The 24,682-nt window shown below is 39.1% G+C and overlaps 1 protein-coding gene across 1 annotated transcript in view; it reads left to right on the forward strand.

Annotated features, from left to right (window-relative positions):
* Positions 1-17,003, forward strand: part of Phtf2 (putative homeodomain transcription factor 2) — a 114,921-nt gene extending 97,918 nt beyond the window's left edge. The window contains exons 11-18 of the mRNA XM_059257245.1: positions 3,446-3,574; positions 5,470-5,742; positions 5,945-6,076; positions 7,623-7,709; positions 10,145-10,300; positions 11,794-11,889; positions 13,959-14,084; positions 14,651-17,003. Coding sequence (XP_059113228.1) covers positions 3,446-3,574; positions 5,470-5,742; positions 5,945-6,076; positions 7,623-7,709; positions 10,145-10,300; positions 11,794-11,889; positions 13,959-14,084; positions 14,651-14,671 — 1,020 coding nt within the window. The 3' untranslated portion in view covers positions 14,672-17,003. The remainder of the gene's footprint in view (positions 1-3,445; positions 3,575-5,469; positions 5,743-5,944; positions 6,077-7,622; positions 7,710-10,144; positions 10,301-11,793; positions 11,890-13,958; positions 14,085-14,650) is intronic.
* The last annotated feature ends 7,679 nt before the right edge of the window (positions 17,004-24,682 follow it).

Here is a 24,682-nt window from a genome sequence, read left to right on the forward strand (position 1 = left end):
TGAATGAGTGATGTCTAAGAAGCAAAGCATCGAAGCATGCAGGAGATGAAGTGTTTAGATGAGACATTAAGAATGGAGAGCATGTCTTTTAAGATGTAAGATACTGAGCACGTTTATGTACACGAGGAAGCTGTAGGGAGAAATCAAGAGAATCATAAAAGAAGGTAATACCCTGCTGTTGGCAAGGAGAAGCACAAGCTCCAGGGAGCAGAAAGGCTGCATAGAATGGGTAGGGCAGAGAAAACCCTGGTGGAGGCTTGGGTCTGCTAAGGAGGAAAAAGAACCAAGAATGCCTGAAATAATGTTTCTGTGGGAGTCGAGATCGCAGCTCGGGCAAGAAAGGACTGATAAATTGAAGGATAATTATGTTTAAGGGAACACATGCTTTAAAATGGAAGGTTTCAGAGACCTGGGCAGATGGGAGGTTGCTACTACTGATTCATTTCAGAGGGAAGTATTTCATGGTGTGGCCATGGGAAAGAGCTAAGGGTCCCTGGGTCTGAAGAAATGGAAACAGTGTTGGGTAAGGAGGCATGTACATATTCATCTCGGCCACTGAGTTTAATAAATGGATTAGAGATAGCAAGAAATGTCTGAGCTGTTTTCCCTGTGAGTCCATAAAGAGCTCAGATGCATGGGCTATGTGATTTCTGTTGTATGTGTATCACTTGCTCCTTGGTACAGAGTAGATATTTAGTAAATACTAGCTGGGTGAATTCTTGAAAGAAAATACATTTTTAAAAAAACATACCATGTGGAACTTTGCAGAGTTATTTATGAAATTGTTTAATAATTTGGCCCTATGTGTTTGATTCATCCATCTTTCTATGAGATTAAAAAAAAAAACCTTGACGCTCTATTCTGCATATCTAATTAGTATTCTACATTTATATTTATTAGTATTAGTTTTGGATGAAAGACTTTTTTTTCTGTACAGTTTCATATTTTTAGGTTTCCAGAAGGCTCATTTTTCAGTCAAGCAGTAGAAATTAGCTTCCTTTAATGAAAAAAACTATGAGATTGTTTTCTTGTCTGGCTGTAGGTCTGTGTTAGGTTTGCAAGACCATTTTCTGTTTACCATCAAGACAGAAAATGGCTTTGGGAAGAAACACTGAGCATATGGATGGGCATGTTTTTGTCAGAATATTGCCAATATATAGTTTTGTTATATTTGTAAATAGTAACACATTTCATAGAAGAAAATTTTTCTCTGCTAATTATGGCTGTGTATATAATGAAATAAAAAGCCATATTCAAGTGATACTATTTTCCAGTAGGTAAAAACTGAATTTTAACGACTATGTTCCCATACTTGGAAACACCAAGTAAAGCAGTTGTCTTAGTGAATTTATTTGGAATAAAACATAACATCATTGCAATTTAAGGTTCCCAATTTGAATGAATATGAAAAGCAAAGCACTGGAGATCTGGGATGAAGATGAAAAATAGTAATGAAAAAGAATTTCAAATTTCAGTTTGCAAACCTAAGATCTTCAGTGTTTCCAACCTACACAGGCCACATGGGACCCATGATAGCTCCGAACGCTGCTCAGCACATCTTTTGAGGCAGTGCGTGTTGCAGTGCCAGATGAAGGCGTTATAAACTGTAATGACTTGCTCTTATGCTCCTACTGAGCCCTTTAGAATAGGTTTCTCATATAATGATCTCTCTATGTGCTGTATATGTTTAAACAAGACTGTTCGTCGGTATATATTTGACAAAAACACATCTACATTGAGAGATACAGAGTTCTTTTGATTAACTCTAAATTGACCGGCTCTGATGGCCATTTTCTCTCTTGTCTTTTGGCCATAAGAAAAGAAGCCAAATGTTTGCAAAAGTAACTGGAAAGAAGTACTCTGAGGACAGCAAAGAAGTTGGTTTCTTCTTCTGTCTCTAGATTGGCCTCCATTGTACTAACATAATCTTGGCATAATTGAGCAGACCTGTAATTTCTGTTACACAGTGAGACTTGGGAAAAAAAAATCTGTTGTTACTTGGTTAAAATCTGTTGCCTCCTAGCCTTACCATTCTGTGCTGGTTAGTGTTATTGTCAGTCTGATGGGCTCAGGAGTCACCTAGGAGACAAGCCTCCAGGCATACTGAGAAATTACTTATGTTGGCTAAGCCTCTGGACACTCCTATGCTCAGCTTGTCATTCCAGGTCTTATACATTTTATGCATAATTATAATTTTATTAAATTTTCAGAGAAAATTTGATGCATACTTTGATGCACAGTTATTTCTATTCTAAACTGACATATTGTTTGTCAACAAGTTTTGAAACATCACTTGAAGTAACTTGGCAGTTAACAATATTTCAATGCTTATAAGCCCCTCAGGTAGTGAAATATATAAAAACCATGAAAGTATTTAGAAAAGATAAAAATTTCCCTCTTTTTAATATATTATTAACTTTTTAGACAGCTTCAGTTGAAGTTTATTGGTGCACCTTTATCCCCTTTGTATGAAAAATTATATTTCTTAAATTTATGGAAACATTTAGAATGTAGAATATCATCAATCATATTCTTCAGGTTACTGTGAATGCCAGACATACCCTTATATAAAATGTGGGAAATATATCAATCCTTGAGATGAATGTGAGTTAGCGATACTGTAATGGAGACAAATTGGTCCTGTTCCAGCTCTTGTCTTGAGTTACATGTTGCTGTGAAAATGACTCATTGCTTTTGTTGCTACCTGCAGCCCAGCCGTCCTGTTTTCTAATTTCACTCCTTTATTGTATATCCAAAACAAGCAACCAAATTTAAACATTTGATGCTTCATACTAATTTCAAATTTTTAACTTTTATTATTCCTTGAAACATTGAGAGATAATGTATTGTATTTCAGAGAATACTTGTAATTCTTAATGTTTCTTTTTACAATGTTTGCTGTATCTGAAAAAAAGACTTAATTAATCCTCTCGAAATGCTGTTTTAAAATACTACAAAAGTAACTAAATCAGTTAATACAGGTAAATGAAGGAGAACCTCTTCCAGGATAAGATTGGATCATGTGGTTTTTCAAAGATCTCAGTTGTCATATTTTGTACTGAATAATCATAAGGTGGACAGCAATCAGCATATAATCTGATTGCCTTAGATAGATTGGTTGACAAGTAAGTACTTTTGCTAACATATTTTGTTGTATATTTAAATGATAGGGTATTTGTTAAAGTTCTATATTTTTATAACTGCAATTTCTTATATCATTTGTTTAATGTATAACTAATTTTAATTGAAGTTTTAATGTAGCTAAAATTGTATGTGCATAGATATGGCTAATGTACAGATAAATGTGTTCCATTTATAAAATATATATTTACCAATTTTTATTTAGTGTAATTGTGATTATACACATACATACAGCTATATATAGTTTTGTAGACACTTCTATTTGTGAAATGTGATAAATGTGTTCAATTCTCTTTTTTTGTAGACTCACTTGCCCTGGCTTCATAGTTCCCACCCAGGATTAGAAAAAATCAGTGCTATAGTATGGGAAGGCAATGATTGTAAAAAAGCAGACATGTCTGTTCTTGAAATCAGTGGAATGATAATGAACAGAGTGAGTTCTTCATTTGTATTCTTTTAGGTAAAGGGGAAATTTAGTGACTAAATTTCTATGAATTCATTATCTAAATGGTAATAACCTATTCACTTCCCTTTTCTTCACACTGGAAAATAGTTATTTTTGTTTCTTTTGGCCTCACCTTAAACAGTGATCTACCAATAGCCCTTCCTTCATTTGAAGGGGAATGGACTGTGTAGCATGCTGCATGTGTCACACTTAGTTGTGGAGGACAGAAGACAGCTTTGTGGAGTCTGTCCTGTTCTTCCACCTTTGCATACATTCTGAAGATCAAACTCAGATCACCAGGCTTGTGTAGCAAGGGTCTCTACTCACTGGGTCATCTCATTGGCCTCCACTCTCCTCTTTGAACATTTCTGTTGACTTGGAATAGATAACACAATGTAACTTTTTTCTTTTTCCTTCAGTGGGTAAGATGTGTGTGTGTGTGTGTGTGTGTGTGTGTGTGTGTGAGAGAGAGAGAGAGAGAGAGAGAGAGAGAGAGAGAGAGAGAGAGAGAGAGAGAGAGAGAGAGAGAGAGAGAGAGAGAGAATTTATCAGCATCTAAAACTCAAGGAAGAAATTTGTATTGTGCTTGCTTGCTTAGGCATAAAGAATAATGCAGACAGTGGTCAAACTCTCCAGTGGTTGAAGTTTGGTACAAATACTATGGATTGGTATTTGTTTCAGTTTCCATCTTTTTCTTTTATTAACTGCTTTCATTTTTTTCCTGGTTTCTCTGGATAACTAGGCATAATCTAATTTTTATTAGTTTTAGATTTCTGCCATATGTCATTTTAATAGCATTCTTGCCATTACTTTGTGTAGGACAGGAATTCAAGTAACTGACTGCATCTAGAGATTGGCAGCTTCCATATCACAGTTCTTACTGTGAATAAAACCAGTCACCCAGGGAACCTGGGGACTTTAAACTAGAGGTGCTCTGTAGCTGAGATATCTGTGAACTGTGAGGTAACTTAGTCTGATTTACTGAGTGTGGGGATTAAAAGCTCTATGACAATTCAGTTTTACCAGTCTAGCATATTAAAAACATTTTCCCCATACTTAATACTTTTCACTTTTTTATATCCTTCTTACCTTCTCACCTCCTGTTTAATTTCTCTCATTTTATATTTTATTAAATGGAATTAAGGAGGCATTTATTTACATACTGAATTCAGAAGAAAAATACATGTTAAAGATTTATTGAATAGTTATTTTTTTTCTTTTCTTTGGAGGATGGGTTGAGACAGGGTTTCTCTGTGCAGCCCTGGCTGTCCTGGAACTCACTCTGTAGTCCATGCTGACCTCGAACTTACAGAGACATCTGCCTGCCTCTGCCTCCCAGGTGCTAGGATTAAAGGCGTGTGCCACCACCACCGGCAACTTTTTTTTAATTACATTTTTGTTTAAATTACACTTAAACATTTAGGTTACATTTATTGTTTGGGGGCTAGAATGCATGTGTCACAGTATGCTTGTAGAAGTCAGAGGACACTTTGGTTAGTAGTTCTCTCCTTCATCATGTGGGTCCTAGGGATCATACTCATGCTGTTAGGCTTGATGATAGGCATCTTTATCTGCTGTGCCATCTCACTAGCTCCTGAATTTTTTCTTGAACAAATTGGGTTTAACTTAGTATTGTTCTCAACACTCTAATATCTATAAATATTTCTAACTTAAAATGATAAGATGTGGAGATTGATCTTCCTTTCACATCTACTTATGAGTTAGAGATCTTATTAATGTGTAATAGGCTCATTTCATAATGTGTTAAATTAAAAACTTTTAAATCCTATTATAAAAAGTGAAGTTTCATTGGGATTCATTTTACTTTAAATTTGATTCATGTACACTTTATTTTCTTCTCCCCTCTGCCCCTACTTCCTAAGGTGAACAACCATGTACCAGGTATAGGATACCAGATCTTTGGAAATGCCATCTCCCTAATCCTGGGCTTGACTCCATTTGTTTTCCGACTGGCCCAAGCAACAGACTTGGAGCAACTCACAGCCCATTCTGCTTCAGAACTTTATGCGATTGCATTTGGTTCTAACGAAGATTTCTTGGTTCTTTCCATGGTCCTGATAAGTTTTGTGGTTCGAGTATCTCTTGTATGGATCTTCTTTTTTTTGCTGTGTGTAGCAGAAAGAACATATAAACAAGTGAGTATGATAGGAAGACTATTAGTTTACCCTTTTCCTAGCACTCAAAGTATTCCTTAAGTATTTTAGTATTTCACAAAACACTTTGATATAATATTTTTGTTTTGCCTTTATATTAAGTCATAACAATTCATATTTCACACAGTAATTGTATAAATTATACAATATTTTGTACAGTAATCTTCCTCTTAATCTTTTTTAGCGATTACTCTTTGCAAAACTCTTTGGACATTTGACATCTGCAAGGAGAGCTCGGAAATCTGAGGTTCCTCATTTCCGGTTGAAGAAAGTACAGAATATAAAAATGTGGCTATCTCTCCGTTCCTATCTGAAGGTAGAATGATGTTGATAAATGCGCTCTTAGCATCCTGTCTTCCCCAGTAGTTCCAGTTTCTTGTCTATATGTATGGGAGAGTATTATAGTCAACAATTTCTCATTCAAAGGCTGGATTAAGGATTTTGTTTCTCCCTAGAATAGCTTTCACAAACCAGCAGAGGGAGCCCACTACTTAAAAACCAATCTTGAGGACTCTAACCCTGAGACCTACTGCTTTTTAGAGTCACTGTGCACAGCTGTCTTTACATGCTGCTTCTTCCTTTGATCTTTTAAATAGTCTTGCTGTTTGTGAGAGTGAAGTGTGAAAACTCTAGACCCTAGGAAAGGAAATTACCAGAGTTAATTTTAAAGATACCTTTTTCCTGGGGATTTTGTTCTTACAGTAAGTAGCAGTGGCTTTTATATGGAGTACTCAGGCATGTTCAAGTAAACAGTGTATGACATTAGAGTTGTTCCAAAGACTGAGAATCCACTGAACTAGATCTTTAAAGCTGTTTATTTTGAAGTAACAATGAAAAAAGTAGGAAAAAAATGATTATTTGCTTTTATATTTTAAAATTTCATTGTTTCATCAGTTTGATTTTTAAAATTTAACTCAATGCTTAATAGGAAATGCTTCAAATTGACTTTTCAGCCTATCACTGATCCCCATCCTTTTTGCTCCCATAATACATCTTAAGTCTGTTCACATCTCTTTATATCCATGTCCACCCTAACTGAAACTATTAGTCATCTACATTGGCCTATTAAAACTGTTTCACAACTGGTTCTCCAGTGTTAACATTTCTTCCTCTACTACTGTCTTGAGACTGCCGCGAGATCTTTTAAAAGCAGATTTGATCATATCGATCTTACACCTTTCTGGAACTTCCCTATTACCCTTGGATAAAGAATAAAACCTTGATATGTTTTGGCTGATGTTCATGATCTAGGCCTTGCTGTCCTTACTGGAAACAACTGTGTTAGTTCTGTAACTGTACTCGACCCTCCCTGCTTTGTGCTTTTTTTTTTTTTTTTTTCTGCCTAGGACAGTGCTATATGCCATCTTGTTCTGTAGATGATATAAATGCCACGTTCTTGGAACTCTTCCCAGGCACACACTCCTAACCCACAAATCTGAATTAATCTCCCTGACATTGACCTCAGAGCACCCAGGGTTTACATTTCCTTCATAGCTCAGTGCAGCTTATGACATGTATCTGAGTAGGAGTTCAGTGTCTCGCTCCACTGTTGGTCCTGTGAAGGGGAGGCTTTGTGAGCTGTGCTCCTGCTGTGTTCTGAGCACCTAGCACAGTGCTTAGTTGTTGAATAAATGATTATAGTGTTGAACAAAAAGAATTCCACTAATGAATCTATGCTGTGCAGATACCACATTTGCAGTATTGTAAAATTATAAGGACATATTAACACTTTGCAGTTCCTCTGGCAAGTTAATACTTTCAGCATTGTAAGTTATGACCAACCTGTAACACCTTAACTGAAAGCATGGAAATGATCTGCTGCTCAGTAAATATGTTTAAGTGTTTTCCCTTTGTCTCCCTAGCGTCGAGGTCCTCAGAGATCAGTTGATGTCATTGTTTCATCTGCTTTCTTACTGACAATCTCAGTTGTATTTATCTGTTGTGCTCAGGTGAGTTACTCATTCCAACCATCTCTAGAAAAGACTCAGTTTCTAAACACAATTTTTAATATTTTTCAATTAACATACAGGGTATTAGATATCATTGTCTCATTTTTGAACGAAGTGTGTTTTCATGGATGCTTCTTCCCCTGTGTCTCCCCGACTGCCTGCAACTGTGAATGCCCCTTGTCACCCCTCCTGCACAGCCCAATCTCTTTCGTGTCTTTTGTGTCCTTTGTATACCACCTTCTCGTTCTTCCTTTTGCCATTATTCTCTCTTGGTCTCCTTTCTGTTTTTCAGATTTGCACACGCACACACACAAAGCACGTATACAGTGCAGGCTTTGAACCACATGAGAACACGAAAAGGGGAAACTTGGAGTTAACTTACTCTCTTAGATACGCAGTCCTTCAACAAAATGTTACAGAGGAAGAGCCTGAAATATTAGATCTGTAAGCCATGACCAAGGTGGTTTATCCCTGTAATGCAGAAAGTCCACTCATATAGTTTCATACCTATGGTTTGCTAAATGAAAGCATGCAGTTATCTCATTAAATGAAGAAAACAAATAATAATGTTCAGCAGAGAATTATTTATTTATTAATTGTACACAATAATGAGTTTCACCATGACACTTCAGACATGTATATATGTATGCTGACCCTCTTTAGTCCTCGGAGAATGGTTGGGGTCACAATCACATGCAGTTAAACAGAATGCTGGGTTTTTGTTTTTCAATTTTGGTAAGCTTCCTAAAATTCATCAGGAAGCAACAGTCCAGAGTTTGAGGGACGAGTTGCCTGACTAGAGATACGGAGTTACTTCTGAGGTACAGGAAGACTGTGCTGTGGACAGAGAAGTGGAATGTCCAATGGATGAGACAGTTTTACAAATTCATGCAAGTTACATGATACATAAATCAACCCAAGAAGGCTTACATGATAGGGAAGTGAAAGGAATCTGGAGTAAATGAAAAGTACTTCATACTGGAAAATAAATTCTGGGTGGAATAGAGATTTAAACATAAACAACAAGACTTTTAAGTTCAATCACAAATAAAATGTGTGGGCTACAAAGGGACAAAATAGGACCTGGGAAATGCTACTGCAATGTTACAAGTCTATCTTTGCAAGTCAATGGAAAGTCATCCTAAGGGGAAAAGTTACGAACTATGAAAAGGTAACTCACAGAGAGAAAACCCAGTAGCCAGTAAGAGTGTGGAGCGTTCTCCTCTTCCCCAAGTATCAGGAAAAGTTAAGATTAAAGTCATGAGAGTTCATTTTACACCCACGAGGGTGGCATATGTTAAGAAGTTGGGTGAGTATAAACAAAAATAAGGGCAGACAGAATCTGAAACATGGCTGAGTATACAGTGGTAACACTGTTTAGAGATAAATAAATACGTACCATCTCATAAAGTTGAAGATGTGACTATCCATGAACTAGTAGTTTTAGCCCTACATATTAATGCCTAATGGAAGCCTTGCATACTTAGACAAGGAAGCACAAGACTGTTGCTGCATTGTTGGTGATAAAGAAATCAACAACATAAATGTTAATTGTTGGAGCAAACCAAAATAATTATGGTTGGTTCTTTTACTGTCGTTATAGGAGTTAAAATGAACTAATTTAAAGCTGAATGTTTGAACATGGGTAAATCTTAGAAACAAGGTTCAGTGGAATAAAAAACAGACGGCCTGGCAAGATGGCCCAGTGGGCAAAGGTGCTTGATTCTGAGCCTGATGATCTGAGTTCAGGTCCCAGAACCAACATGGCTGATGGAGAGAACTGATTCCTGAGGGTTGTCCTGACCATCACACACGCATGTGCTATGGCGTGTGCGTATGGCTCCTTTCCTCATCTGCAGCGTGAATGAGTAAATAAGCAGATGTGAGAAAGAAAGTGAATTAGAGGGGATATTGGATAATGTGATAATATTGACCTAAAAGTCAAGATAGAGTTAAAATAACTGTTTAAAGATGAGTGTTGAAGGTTAATGATGTGGCACCATGATAGAGTGGTGGAACACTTGCCTAGCCTGCACAAAGCCCTGGGTGTGTCCCCAGTACTAAGAAAGGAGAAGTACAACCACAGAATGAATAGATTGTTCCTAAATTATTAAAAGCCCGCATGGAAAAGATTAACACAAAATTTATCTTGGGATAGAGTCGGGTGTTTTCTCAGATATCAGGGACAAAGAAAATATAAAGGTTTTAACTGGATTTGAAATATTTTTTTAACCTGAAGTAAATACTGTAAAATAAGTTGGTAGAGTGCATAGCTACTGTTTATGTTATTCTCTGTACTTCTGATGTGCATAAATACTTCATGATAAGTATGCTCTAAAAACATACTGCTGCATTTACGAGCAATCCATATAAAGTGATGTTTTGAAGTGAAGTGCTCACACTGCTGCTTCACACCTTTTCCCCATGCACTCCAGCTGCTCCATGTGCATGAGGTCTTCCTTGACTGTCACTACAACTGGGAGCTGGTGATCTGGTGCATCTCCCTGACACTGTTTCTCCTGAGGTTTGTGACGCTTGGATCAGAAACAAGTAAAAAGTACAGCAATACCTCAATACTACTTACAGAACAGGTGAGTTTATTCTGTAGTCTACAGTCCAGTTGTGTGGGTGTGAGACAGAGACAGAGGCAGAGACACAGAGAGAGAGGACAAGTTGCCAAAATCAGTTCTGTTCTATCGTGTATATTCTGGGAATCCAACTCAGGCCATCAGTCCTGGCAGAAAACACTTTTCCCCACCTAGCCATCTGACCAGCCCATGTGTACATACTAATTAAAGCATTTCTGTTTATTTCTTATTTGATTAAGGTCATTCATGCTATGGAGCTAAGCTTACATTTTGATAGTACACAAGCCATTCTTCAGTGTTTCTGCCTTGATTCAAATTTCAACTCTAATCTGCTGTTTTTATGTTCCATTTTCATTTGGCAGGAAGATAATAATATTTATAAAAATGATAGATTTTACATCATTAGTGGGGTATGATGGCTTCACATTGTAACAGAACCACATTAGAGTAAATTTAAATTCTTGTTCAACAGAAAGAACAAAGCATAATAATTTTGATAATTGATTTTATTTTATATGAATTTGCTAAATAATTCCTCTTGTTATTTCATAAGAATTGTACAAAAGAAATGTTTGCTAATGAGCTTGTTCGAATACTTTAGTTAGGAAGCACTTGTGTTTTAAATACCCGGTAGTTAAATAGGCTCCATTAGATGGAACAGGCAAGTTATCCCTAAAGATAATTGTCTCTAACAGTCACTGGGTCTCATGGAATTAGACAGGTCAACTACTTCCTAAATTTGTTATGAGGCTGATGGCTTCTCCGTTCACCTCCTGCCCCTCCTGTCCAGCTCCCCCTGTAGACTCACTACCCTGTGCTGGCTTACATGTGGTTTGGGTTTGCCTTACTATGACTTCTGCCCTTGACGTTACCCGCTGTCCAGTTCCCAGCACCTAGAACTTCTGGCAGAGATATCACTAGTCCTACCAGTCCACATGTTGACATTGGTTTTGATGGGGTTGTGGCTGCCTGAGTAAAGTGGGAAGATGGATCAAGTGGGTAAGCATAGTATAATAAGAGGCTTGGAGCTAGAGTCTTTTCAAAAAAAGTACCCCAGAAGTATCTACTAGAGAGTGGATAATAAAGATATGCAAATATTTGAATAACTTTCATAATTAAAAAAATAATGAGCCAATTTGTTGAATTTATTCTGTTGCTATTTATTCTCTAAGTTGATCTGGCCCTGAGAATACAATGTTTACCTTTTTAAGAGTTTTCTTATTATAAAATAAGTTTATTATAAGATTTGAAATGTATAATAATGTATAAATATTAAAAACCATTTGTAGTATTAATATCCAGAGAACCACTATTAATATTGTGGTGACTATCTTTCAGATCTGTTTAAGAATGTATTTGTGGGCTGGGGGTATAACTCATTGGTAAAATGACTGTACCGTGCATGAGGCCTGGGTTCAGTCCCCAATACTGCAAAAGAAAAGCATAAATGTTACAATTTTAAATGATTTTGCCTACGGGGCTCTTTTATATAAAAGATAAACCTCTACTTGAAAATGGAGAAGAAACCTAACAAAAAGGAGGAACTGACACTTGTGAATAATGTTTTAAAACTGGCTACTAAACTATTGAAGGTAAGAAAAGAATTGAAATTGAGAGGAGTGTGCTGCTGTGATGCTGTGTCTTAGTCTCTGTAGTCTGCCTTGTATCTAGTTGTCATTACTACCTAAGTTGCTTCCAAATTACATTTGAGCACATTTGTGCATTTTGTTTTGTTTTTAATTGCTCAAGTAATCCAAATAATTTCTTTGAAAAGTATGTTAAGGCATTTACGAATGTTGAGAGTATTATAGATACTCTTTTTTGCTGTGTGTGTGTTTAATCAGTTTCATCTAGAATACTAGGAAACATTTCACAAAAGATTAGAAGTTAACTCAGAAGTTGTTCATTTTGTATTTCATAGAGCAGTCTTCTGCTTGACCCAAGTTAGCTTAAAAAGCAATCATATATAGCCATTGTTTTATGTATGTATTATCATTAAATATTTAATTTGAAAATCATTTTTGATAAATCAAAGACTGTAATAATGTGTTTGGTGCCATAATATCCTTGAGAATTAAAAAAAATCTTTTATTAATTTTACATCAGGGTCTTACTATGTAGCTCTGATTGGCTTGGTATGAACTGTGTTGCCCAAGGTGACTTCAAACTTGTGGCAACTTCCTATCTCAGTCCCCCGAGTGCTAGGATTACAGGTGTTCCACCATGCCTGGCTCTCTAGGGATAATGCAGTAGGACATTTTGACCATTGCATTATTGTCTTGCTTTTCTTTGTTGAAACTAAAATCTATTTAAGAATGTTAATTTCTGTAACTAATTGAGCATATTACTTAGAGTTTTAAGTTTTCAGAGAATGGTATGAAATGAGTTGTGATTCAGTGATAGGGTTAGTGTAGAGTGTGACTCATAGGAAATTGGACATCGAAAAGATTCAGAGGAGGTAGGTAGAGGGATAATAAAATAGGTAATTATTAATAGCTGCCTTTTAAATTTTTCTTTTAAGTGGATCTTGAGGTAGATGATAGTTTTTAAATAAGCATGAGAATACAGATACATATCTTCTCTCCCCGCTCCACCACCACCACCAAACAAATACCATGGGTTGATGGTTTTCTTTTTGCTTTTGTGTCAGGTATCTTCAGGGTGCCCTGTGGCTGACAGCTGTAAAGTGGAGATAGTCATAAGAGTGAATTCAGGGCACAGCACTGGACCTTCTGGTCCAGCCCAGACTTGAGCCTGAGTGTGAACTGTACCTTCTCTCACTTTCACCAGCCCAGAAACTCACAAGGCCTTGGTTATCTAGATGCCCTCCAGCCCATCCCCTTTCCCTATCAGTACCATCCTGGGTGAGACCTTTGTCTCTTACTTGAGAATCTGGCACACAGAACTTAAAACATTCCTGCTTCTGTTGTTACTGTTCTTTATCTTCCACTGTGCCAGCCCAGAGACCCCCCCACATCCCCCTGCAATTCTGCCATGTCGGCTCCCCTGACCCCCCCGGCTTAAGTTCCTTTAGTGTCAGTTGATGGTCAGGTCTGCCTAAGGGGAAGCCAGCCCTCTAAGCCAGTGCACCCCCTTATGTTGGGGCTCGAACAGTGCCCAGCATCCCGAGGCACCTTCTCCAACTCTGGCTTCAGGAATGCCTTCTTCGAGTCCTGCTCTAGTAATGTTAGTGACTCACTTTATGATTTGCATGCTTACTAAACTATCAAGCCCTTCAAGGGCTGAATTTTACCTTCCCAAAGTCCAGCATGATACCTGTCATATAACAGACCTTTTAATATTTGAATCTCCAGTTAATTAGTTAATTGTATATTTGAAAATGAATTGACTCTTTTAGCTTCTCTTCCAGCTCTTACCCCTAAACGCATTCTCTAATCTCCTGTAGCTAGTAGGTGAAGACTTTACTCATTTGTAACAAGAATTGAAGCAAAAAATTTATAAAACTTATTTTAAAGGAAGTCACTTTCCTTGAAAACAAATCAACATCACCATTAAATTTTACTTATTTCAAATTTAGATAAGTTTGTATTTTCTAAAAGTATCCATAATTTATTACTTCTTGAATAGTGATTTTTTTTTTTAATACATTGGGGACTTAGTTACTGGAAATTGTTACAGGACCTCTTGTCTGCTCTGCTAGGAATTGGACAGTCCCTTTAGGTTGTACGGACTCACCATGAACCCGCTGCTCTACAACATCACCCAGGTTGTCATCCTGTCGGCTGTCTCTGGGGTCATCAGTGACCTGCTTGGATTTAATTTAAAGGTAAAAGCCTGCATGTTTTGTTTGTTACCCTTTTGAGATTTCACATGCATACTGGGGTTGTTTTGGCAAGTTTGTATAGTTAATAACAGTGGCTACACATTTAACTTCAGGGATTTACATATAGCCATGGATTCTCATATTGATAGAACTTCTAATTTGGAACAGAATTCATTATATATAGGACTCTTCTAGGATAAGAGGAAGTATTTATTTTTCCTCATTAATTGAAACAGGTTCTAATGATTCAACAAAAAGAGCCATATTCTTTTGTTGGCCAAAAACATATTATTTATATAGTGATGGATATATCCTCCATACATGCACAAATGTTAGTAAGGGTTAGAAAGAGCATATTAAACAAGTATTAGATATATATTGACATTTCTCAGGAAAGCAAACAAGAGAAATCTGATTTTCACCACCATGTTTCTGATGAGTTCTTACAGAAGGCTAAAGGTGCTCAAATACTACATTCTACACCTGGGAGTGGAGTTTAAGGACAGTGTGTAGCAGGACGTGAGCTTCTATATTAATAGTGGTCATGACTTGTCATTTTTTCTCTATAGCTGTGGAAGATTAAATCGTGACAGTTGAGAGCACATGAAGATGTAGCCCGTGTTGCAGAGCATGAGTGCTGATGAAGCTGTCTGGAAGCAGTCACTGGCTCTGCTCCAGGAGGCTGCTGGGAATGAAGTGTTTACATCAGACTGTATTGTGCAATTCTTATATTTATTTTGCTTGTTTACTGTTTTTGTTGTTGTGTATGTGTGTGTGTGTATTTCTTTCTTATTCTTTTTTTTATATATTGATTTTAGTCTATTTGAAGCATAGACGTTCTTAGTTGTTGAAAGGGTGACAAAACTGATCCAGACACCTGAGGTCCTGGTAATTGGTCATAAATAATTGACAAACAAATTGTGAAAATAGAAGCCATTGCTCAGCACTGTTTCTCCATCCATCAATGCCGTGGACTTGCCTTACTTGAGGAAAGCTTCAACTCTGAAATAGTGCATTGGACTCAGCTAAACACAGAGTGCATTTTCTTTGGTAAACCAGGATCCACCCAGGATCGCTCTTGAACTATTTGAGAATAATGCTGGGACCTGAACTAATGAAGCTGAAGTTGAAGCACCTGTCAGTATTAATTTATGGTGTTATGTAACAGGTCAACAAGTGCTCTTTGATAATAAAACTCTTAATGGAGCAATAATTGTAAATGGTTACCATACTGTAAAATACTTTGATAAAAATTAATTAGTAATAAATGTATTTATTTGAAACACTGAGCTGTTTGCACAGCTCCAACTGTGCATGCTCAAAATGTGCACTTTTTAAAATTGTTACTTTTGATGTACATCTTTATGTGGGATATGTTACAGTGTACTAGGGCATAATATGGTATCCTTTTGAGTGAGGTCTATTCTCATCTCACAAGTGAAGTGCCTACTGCTGTTACTCAAGTACGTTGTGTTTACTCAAAAGAATTTCCCATGGTACACTATAGCGTATGCTGTTCCTACCACATTTAAGTAAAGCTTATGAATAAAGTTAAGAACCAACAAAATATGTGATTGCTAGTTACAAAGTTTCCAAATTTTCTGAAAAGACAGCTTCGTTCTACCACTCCTAGCCTCTAAATTTAATCCGGTGCACCCCTCCTCCAGCTCCGTTATGTAAGGGCTATTTTTAGATGCTTTTAACATGGAAAGCTAGCTTCTCTCCCTTCAGTAACCTGTCAAGTGTCCAGAGGGAGCCTATCATGTTTCCTGTTAGGTAAATAGGGCAAATATGATAGTCCCCTGCATCTGGCCTTGATTCTAAGTTGTTACATTTGTACAATCAGTAGTGTTTTAAGAATTACATGAAACAAAATGTTTTTGTGATTGCTTTGTTTAAGCCAAGCATTTGGTTTCTAAAACAAAGAATTTAGTTGAAACAATCTAGAATTTTCTTGGTGCAAAGTCATATTGAATATATTCATATTTTTAGCATATTTTAAGGAATTTAAATAATTAATTGTAAATAATTTATTTGATCGGTGCAGTTCTAATTCCCAAATCACTCTTAATATCAGGAATGTGCAGAGAACAGAGCCATGTGATACAACGTTGCTCTCCCCATTCCTTTGACCAGCTTCAGTTCAGCCTCATTGTAGAGTGCTCTTTGCATAGGAAACAGCAGACAGCATTGTGTTCCGTTTGCCTGTGTTCTAATATGTCCAATAATGACCAAAGTGCATTCTGAGTATTTTCAAGGAATGTATTACCAGAGCTTTAAGAACATACTTAGTTTCTCATGTGAAGAACTAGGCTTTGTCTGATACGTTTCGTCCTGTATTGTCTGATGTTGTTTTTAGGCACTATATTTTATAAACTTTTTCAGAATAAGGTACATACCTATACAGAACTTAACATTTTGCACAGACTATATCAAATATATTTTGAGAAAAAAAAAGTACAGCATGAGTTCTGTTAGGAATAAAAAGATGAAATTATTGTATCTTACAAAAACTTATTTCAGAATATTTTTGAGAAAAGTAGCTGGGTATACTGACTTAGAAAAATGCTTGCTTTAGGTCGCAGTTCTGTTTGACATAGACTTGGGAGTTGATTGTACAGTATAACTGTCAGCAACATATATATTGATTGTGCCATTAATGTGGGCAACAGTAGAATGCTAAAAGGAGAATGTTTTTAAGCAGTTCATAATGTTAACAGAACCATTTCAAAGTAGTAAGTTGATGTCACTGCCTTTAAGAATACCATGAATGTAAGAAGTTGAGATTGTAACATACCACATCATAGAGAAAAAGAAGTTCAGAGGTAGAATTATGGCAGATGTTGTGTGCTGTTTCTTTGCCGCGTGTTGTTTTTGAAAATTTGAACAGCAAGTTTAAAATAAAACCTTCTATGACTGACAGTTGTGTGTGTACTGTTTTAAGTTACATGTGTGGGATGATTTTGTGTTTGCTGTAGCATAAACCCCAGTTTATACCCTTTAGACAAGGGGGTGGTGAAATAAAGTTTTAGTGATTTCTTGACACTCCGGATTTTGTTTAAGTCCTGGTAACAGGATAGGGTACGAGTATACACACCCAGGATGCTTTGACATGGGTGATACTTGCCCCTTCGTACTGGAGTGTAGGAAACTGTTGCCTGAGATGTTGAAGTTCAGTAGCAGGACAGTGTATATTTTAAACACAGTTTTGCCACATAAATCACACTGAGAGATCATGGCCAACAAGGTGGTTAAATGTTCAAATATATATTACCTAATTGACACAAACGTCCTTGGTGCCCACTTTATTCAGGAATAGTCACATGTGTTTTCAAACCTACTTTAAGCTTAGAATTGGCTCTTTAAGAAAGGAGTCTGATGTAGATCTCATCCATTTCTCTGTCGCTGGGCAATCCCTCTGTCTTTCTCAGGGTCCTCTTTACTAGGTAGCCTCCCTGGAGTTGTAAGTTGCAGTCTGGTTATCCTTTGCTTTACATCTAGTATCTACTTATGAGTGAGTACATACCATGTTTGTCTTTCTGAATCTGGGTTACCTCACTCAGGATGATATTTTCTAGTTCCATCCATTTGCCTGCAAACCTCATGATGTCATTGTTTTTCTTGGCTGAGTAGTACTCCATTGTGTATATGTACCACATTTTATTTATCCATTCTTCAGTTGAAGGGCATCTAGGTTGTTTCCAGGTCATGGCTATTAGAAATAATGCAGCTATGAACATAGTTGAGCATGTGTCCTGGAGTTGTATCCATGTCAGTGGATGCCCACACGCTCCAAAAGAGAATTTGACATTGCTGCTGCCGTTGTTGCTGTTATAGCAGTGGCGGCCACCGCTGCTACTGTTTCTGGGATTACCATTTCATAATTGCTTACTACAGCTAGCACAGTGGAGACCCTGGCAGCAAAAGTAGCTACCACAGTTAGTTAATCTTTCATTCTATTGGGCATGATAAATTTAATTCAGTAGTTATATACATTTCGATTGGCTTGAAAATTATAAATTTATAAACTCAAGTTCCATTTGCTTTTGGGATACCATCTTACAAGGACTCCAATTTACAGTAAGGCTCATTAAGGAAGGGAATGGCTCAGTTGCCTTTAGCCTACTGGCTGTGGGTGGGTTAGGACTTCTGTTGGTCTTTTCTGTGTTGAACACACAGATTGCAAACCCAGTGCCACTTTGAGATTTTTGACAGCAGTTAACTCTGCAGCTCACACATGATTGAGCCTGTATGATAATGAATATTCAGAGACGGGTAATGCCTGGGGGGCGCTCACCAACCTAAGACAGAGTGCCTGTATGGCCGGGGCAGGTGTCTCCATGACAGGTAAGGTGACCTGCTGACATCCCACACAACCTAAATCAGAAGCTCATTTTTTTAGTAAAAGGGGGACCTGTAGGGCCCTGGCCCCTGTTTTGGGTAACTGTTGCCTTGCTTGCTGACCTTGACCTTGATATCCTCCCTATGCTAATTCCCTCCTGGGTTCCACCCTTCTGAATGCTTAAGGGAAGATATTTGTCTGTGTATCCTGCATAATGGGTGTTAACAGCTTAGATGCAAGATTGTAAAACATTAATAGCAAACTTCTGCCCTCCGGGGTTCTCCCATTGTGCTGTAAGCTTGTATTTAAGACCTCCTCCCTCCTTCAATAAATGACATTCTGTACTAAATAAATTTAAAAAAAAAAACCTTGGATCAAGCCAAGAAATCATTGTAGCAAGGAAGAGGTGGAAGTGCAGACAATGGCCAGGACATTGCTGAATCTGAGGTTTGGGGGAATGAGTGAATGCTCCTAAGGACCACAGGTCATATCCTGGTGTTGGTGTGTAGAGTTTAGCAGCTCAGCTGAGCTTCAGAGTTTGTATACCTGCCGACTTAACTGTGCTGTGCCTGAGGTTTTATTTCACCTCTTAGATGGATGGATTGTCCTGTATCTCCTAGCATTCCTCTGTCCTCCTGCCAGAGTGAAGGGGCTAGAGGTATGTGCCAACACCACACCCAATAAATTTGCTTTTTTGACACTGAGTCTAAATCTATGTTGCCAAGGCTAGCCTTGAACTACTTGAATTTGTCTTCTGATGCTTGGGATTCCAGCTGGTGATTGAGAATTTGGACAGCAATTAGAAAGAAACTCCACATGCAAATCCTGGGGCAGAGGGGGAGGAAGGATTGTAGAAGTCAGAGGGGTTAAGGACACCATAAGAACAAGGCCCACAGAGTAAAATAACCAGTACTTGTAGGGGCTCACACAGACTGAACTGACAATCGGGGATCCTGTATAGAACTGAAAAAGGCCGGGCAGTGGTGGTGCACAGCTTTAATCCCAGCACTCAGGAGGCCGAGGCAGGCTGATACCTGATTTCGAGGCCAGCCTGGGCTACAGAGTGAGTTCCAGGACAGGCTCCAAAGCTACACAGAAAAATCGTGTCAAAAAATAAAAAAAAAAAAAAACTGAAAAGGTCCTCTGAATATATGTTACAGTTGTGCAACTTGGTGTTTTTGTGGGACTCCTAACAGAGTGAGACTGTCTCTGACTCTTTTACCTACTATTGGGGACCCCTTTCCTCCTAGTGTGTTGCCTCATCCAGCTTTGATATGAGGGTTTGTGCAAATCTTACTCTAACTTGTGCCAAGTTTGGTTGTTATCCCTGGGAGGCCTGCTCTTTTCTGAAGGTAAACAGAAGAGGAGTGAAACAGGCAGAGTGGTGAGGTGGGGAGAAGGAGCTGGGGAAAGACAAGGGACAGGAAATGGCAGTCACGATGTATATGAGAGAATAAATATATGAGAAAGAAATTCCTCATGAAGTTCTCTCTCTCTCTCTCTCTCTCTCTCTCTCTCTCTCTCTCTCTCTCTCTCTCTTCCTTCTTTTTCTTTTTGTTTTTCAAGACAGGGTTTCTCTGTGGAACAGCTCTAGATGTTCTGGAATTTGATTTGTAGATGAGGCTAGCTTTGAACTCACAAAGATCTCCCTGAATCTGACTCCTGAGTGCTGGGATTAAAGATGTGTGCTCCCACCACCCAGGTCATGGAGTTTTCTTTTTCCAACTAAATTGGGTCAAATTTTGTTATATATGAAATAATTATATAAATGTCAGTGTTTCCTTATGTAGCCCAGGCTCATTCTCAGGTGCTGCTTCCTGAGTACTGAGCTTCCAGATGTGTGCTTAATGCCTGTGTTACTGTGAACTTCTTTTCATAACTGATGCATCATTTATCCTTTTTCAGTAAATAAAGTGTTTTTGAGAAAAAAAAAAGAAATAATGCAGCTATGAACATAGTTGAGCATGTGTCCTTGTGGTATTATTGAGCATTCTTTGGGTATATTCCCAAGAGTGGTATAGCTGGGTCTTGAGGGAGGTTGATTCCCAATTTTCTAAGAAAACGCCATATTGATTTCCAAAGTGGCTGTACAAGTAGGACCAGGACCTGTCCTTGGTGCATGAGCTGGCTTTTTGGAACCTAGGGCCTATGCTGAGACACTTTGCTCAGCCTGGGTGCAGGGAGGAGGGGACTGGATCTGCCTCAACTGAATCTACCAGGCTGGGCTGACTCCCCAGGGGAGACCTGGCCTTGGAGAAGGTGGGAATGGGGGGTGGATTGGGGGGGAAGCCTGGGGAGTGGGAGGAGGGAAGACGGGAATCCATGGCTGATATGTAAAATTTAATTATAAAATAAAAATGTTAAAAAAAAAGGAGTCTGAGACTTCAGGAATAGCAATATGGCTAGCACTTCTTTCATTCACCTGGTCCCAACTTTCTCCTGCCATCCTACAAAAATAGCACAAATGCTTATCCTGTATCACTGTGCAGCATTCCCCCACAAAGTATTGACTGTCTGGGGGATCTAGGAGGCTTCTGGGAGTAAGAAAGCCCTCACCATAGCACCCCACACATTCTATCAGCTACCAACCAAGAGTGTCACTAATTCAGTCCAATACTCCACCCAAAACAGCATGAGATTCCACAGGTTGGAGCACAGCCCTACAAGATTCCTGCCATTCAGAGCCAAGCCGAGCTCAGTAGTGGGATGTCTGCTTCTGAGAAACGGGTCCAGAAACGCGTTCCTGTGGTTTACTTGGTTTGCCTAGTCAGTTCCTAAAATTCAGGGAAGGTTTTCCAAAAAGGATATTAGAAAGAGTGAGGATGGAAGAGGGACCAAGGACAAAGAGCAGTGGCCCTCCCTGGGGCCACCTCCAGCACCCTCTGCCTCTTCCAACACCAGGAAATTCTCTGATTTCTGCAATTAGAAACTATGGGAGCTTTATCACATAACTACATGGTGTGCTCTGTTAGTTCCTTTCTGGCTCCTTACCTCTATGAACATAGAACATGAAATGGGATTGAAAGCTCTAAGCTTGTTTATAATATGGCTTGGTCTTTTTAAGGAGTAGATGGATGACTTGAGTCCAAGTGCCTTACATACTACCTCATACAAAGGCCCCAGTGGGCAGATAAACAGGCCACAAAAATAAGTGAAGCTTGTCCAAGGTTGCGTAGGTAAGGACAGAACTCACGTTCCAGGTTCCCATGCAGCTGGTGTCTGTAATGTCACTCTCTTCTTAACTTCTTAAGGCTAATATTTAGCCATAAAAAAAATACTCTGGGACAAACAAACTGAAAAATTACCTGCCTGTATTCCTTGTGAGCTTGTGTGTAAACTAATCAACCTCAGCAGGAAAAGAGTCATAATTGACCTTGTCATGGCCTCTCTTCGCTGATTTGACTGTGTGCCCTCCTTAAAGAACATTGTTTCACAGTCTTCAATCTCTCATCTTGGGCTTTCTTTTTAATTTTTAAGCATGTAATGGATTTCATTATGGCATTTTCTTTTTTGGATTTTGTAGACAAGGTTTCTTTTTGTAGCCTTGCCTGTCCTGGTCACCTTGTACACCAGGCTGGCCTTGAACTCACAGAGATCCACCATTATGGCATTTTCATACATACATATATCATACTTTAGTTCACTCCTCCTTCACTACACTCCCCAAGCTCTGGTTTTCTCAGCTGTAGGCTGTGGGTGGTAATACCTCTCTTTGGGGCTATGAGAAGGTCTGAGGACACAGGCTGGACACTTAGCAGAAGAGCTGATAAAGTGGTGGTATAGAGAGACTCACCCTTCACCTTTCTCAACAAGACAAATAAGTAGTGGCCTGGGTGAACTGACAAAAAAATTTCAAGATAAACCATTTGTGTTAAAATGTCAAATGCCCCCTGCCAATTAGAAGTCCTGCCTCATCTAAATGATGGAGATGAGGTCTTTTACAAGAAACCATGATTTGATTACTTTACTTTCTAATGATGGGACTTGAAATTATGTTAAGCAAAATAACTCACATATTGCATACTTTGTCTCTTGTGAAATTTGGGTTTAAATACATGTGCTTTTACATTTAGTATACATTATAGGACATGGAAGTAGAAAGGGCACAGTGAGAACGTATGAGGAAATTAAAGTAGGGAGATTATAGCTCTGGAGAGCAGAAGAGAATACTGTGGAGGAGAAACAGCAAGAGGGTGTAGCTGGAGAATTTCTCTCCAGCTCCTGCCACCAAGTCCCGCCAGTCCCAGAGCCCACTTATAAAATAAACACACAAACTCTTACATTATTTAAACTGCTTGGCCATTAGCTCAGGCCTGTCACTGTCTAGCTCTTACTCTTATATTTAGCCCATTTCTATTAATCTTTACTTTGCCACATGGCTCATGGCTTACTGGTACCTTACATCTTCCTTCTCCTGGCGGCGGCTCCAGGCAGTCTCTCTCTTCCCTTCCTGTTCCCTCAATTCTCTTCTCTGTTAGTCCCGCCTATACTTCCTGTCTGGCTATTGGCCAATCAGAGTTTATTTACATATAGCGATATCCACAGCAAGAGGGGGCAGGTGGAGGCAGTGAGAAGGGCAGAGTGAGCAAGAACACACTGATCACATGAAACCCATTTCTTTGCCAACTAAAATTAATTTTTTAAAATAGGGAAAAAGTTACCCCGGGCTGGTGAGATGGATGGATCATTAGGTTAAGGCACTTGCTACCAATCCCTGGGATGCTGGTGGGGGTCTTCTACAAGTTGTCCTCTGGTGTGTGTGTGTGTGTGTGTGTGTGTGTGTGTGTGTGAGAGAGAGAGAGAGAGAGAGAGAGAGAGAGAGAGAGAGAGAGAGAGAGAGAGAGAGAGAGGGACTAAATAAATGTAATTTAAAAAAAATGATACAGGCTTCGTCTCTTTGGATCCTAGTGAGTCTGTGCATAACTGCCAGTTTGCAGCTGCTTCTACCAGATTCTGGGGTGCGTGCTCTGTCCATATCCCCTCATTGTTAGCTCTGTCTCCTGCACCAACTGTACCAACATCCTGGCACAGTGGTTCCCAAGCTTCCTAATGCTGCGACCCTTCGTGTTGTGGGGACCCCAGCCATTAAGTTATTTTTATTGCTACTTCATAACTGTAATTTTGCTGCTGTTATGAATTGTATGTAACTATCTGTGTTTTCCGATGGTCTTAGGTGACTCCTGTGACTCGGTTGACCCCCAGGTTGAGAACTGCTGTCTTACCTCCTGCCTGCTTTCAGTCCTCCACTTCATATGCTCACTCTGCACACAGGGCTTGACTGTGCTACCCATCATGCTGATCAAGGTATTGCGGAGACCTGAGTCTCACACTCGGCAATGCTGTTTCTTCCCATCAGTTTCATGCCCATGTACAGGCTCCCCAAAATGGCTCTGCCAACCCCCCTCACCACCTTCACGCTTCTCTGTCAGCCCTTCACTACTGGCATTTCCCCTGTAGCTTTCCTGGAAAATGGAGATACCTCACAAAAAGTAGTCCTGTCATTCCCTTCCTGCTTCAGCTGCCTGAGACATTGCTCTGCAAAACCAACTCTGTCCCTGCCCACCTCTACAATGCAGCTCAGACTTCCTCCTCTTATGAGTCTGGAGTGTGATAGAGCAGTTGGATGTGAGGGTTGGGTGACTTGAGCTTGCCACCCTCTGCTCATGTCGGGAAGCAACTTTTTTTCTGTAGTTACCAAGCTTTGCCTGCCTCTGCTGATTTCCTCTGTCTTAGCTGGATAGCGGGAGATTGGTGCCTACCCTAAAGCAGCCCACCTTTCTGTGGACTATTGCATATGCTATGGGACTTGCCAGCATGAACACTTTACCCAGTTGAGGCCTCTTGTCCTTGATGGTGATTTGCAGACAAAGCAGTTGCTCTTACTACAGCGCTGAGTTAGAGCAGTGTCAACTGGGATAGAGGCTAGGAAAGCAAAGGCCATGGAAGCCATGAGTTAAGGCAAACCATAAAGCAGAAAGGAGGTAGTGAGAGGAGAAGAGAGAAAAGCCAGAAACTACCCTGAGTTGCAGAGCAGTGAGAGTGGACAGAAGGTTGTCATCAGTGAGAGTGGACAGAAGGTTGTCATCAATGAGAGTGGATGGAAGGTTGTGGGGCAGTGAGGGTGGACAAATGTGGAGCAGTGAGGGTGGACAAATGTGGAGCAGTGAGGGTGGACAAATGTGGAGCAGTGAGAGTGGACAAATGTGGAGCAGTGAGGGTGGACAAATGTGGAGCAGTGAGGGTGGACAAATGTGGGGCA

The sequence above is a fragment of the Peromyscus eremicus genome, chromosome 3 (genome assembly GCF_949786415.1).
Source record: "Peromyscus eremicus chromosome 3, PerEre_H2_v1, whole genome shotgun sequence".
In the NCBI taxonomy this organism is placed as follows: Eukaryota; Metazoa; Chordata; class Mammalia; order Rodentia; family Cricetidae; genus Peromyscus; species Peromyscus eremicus.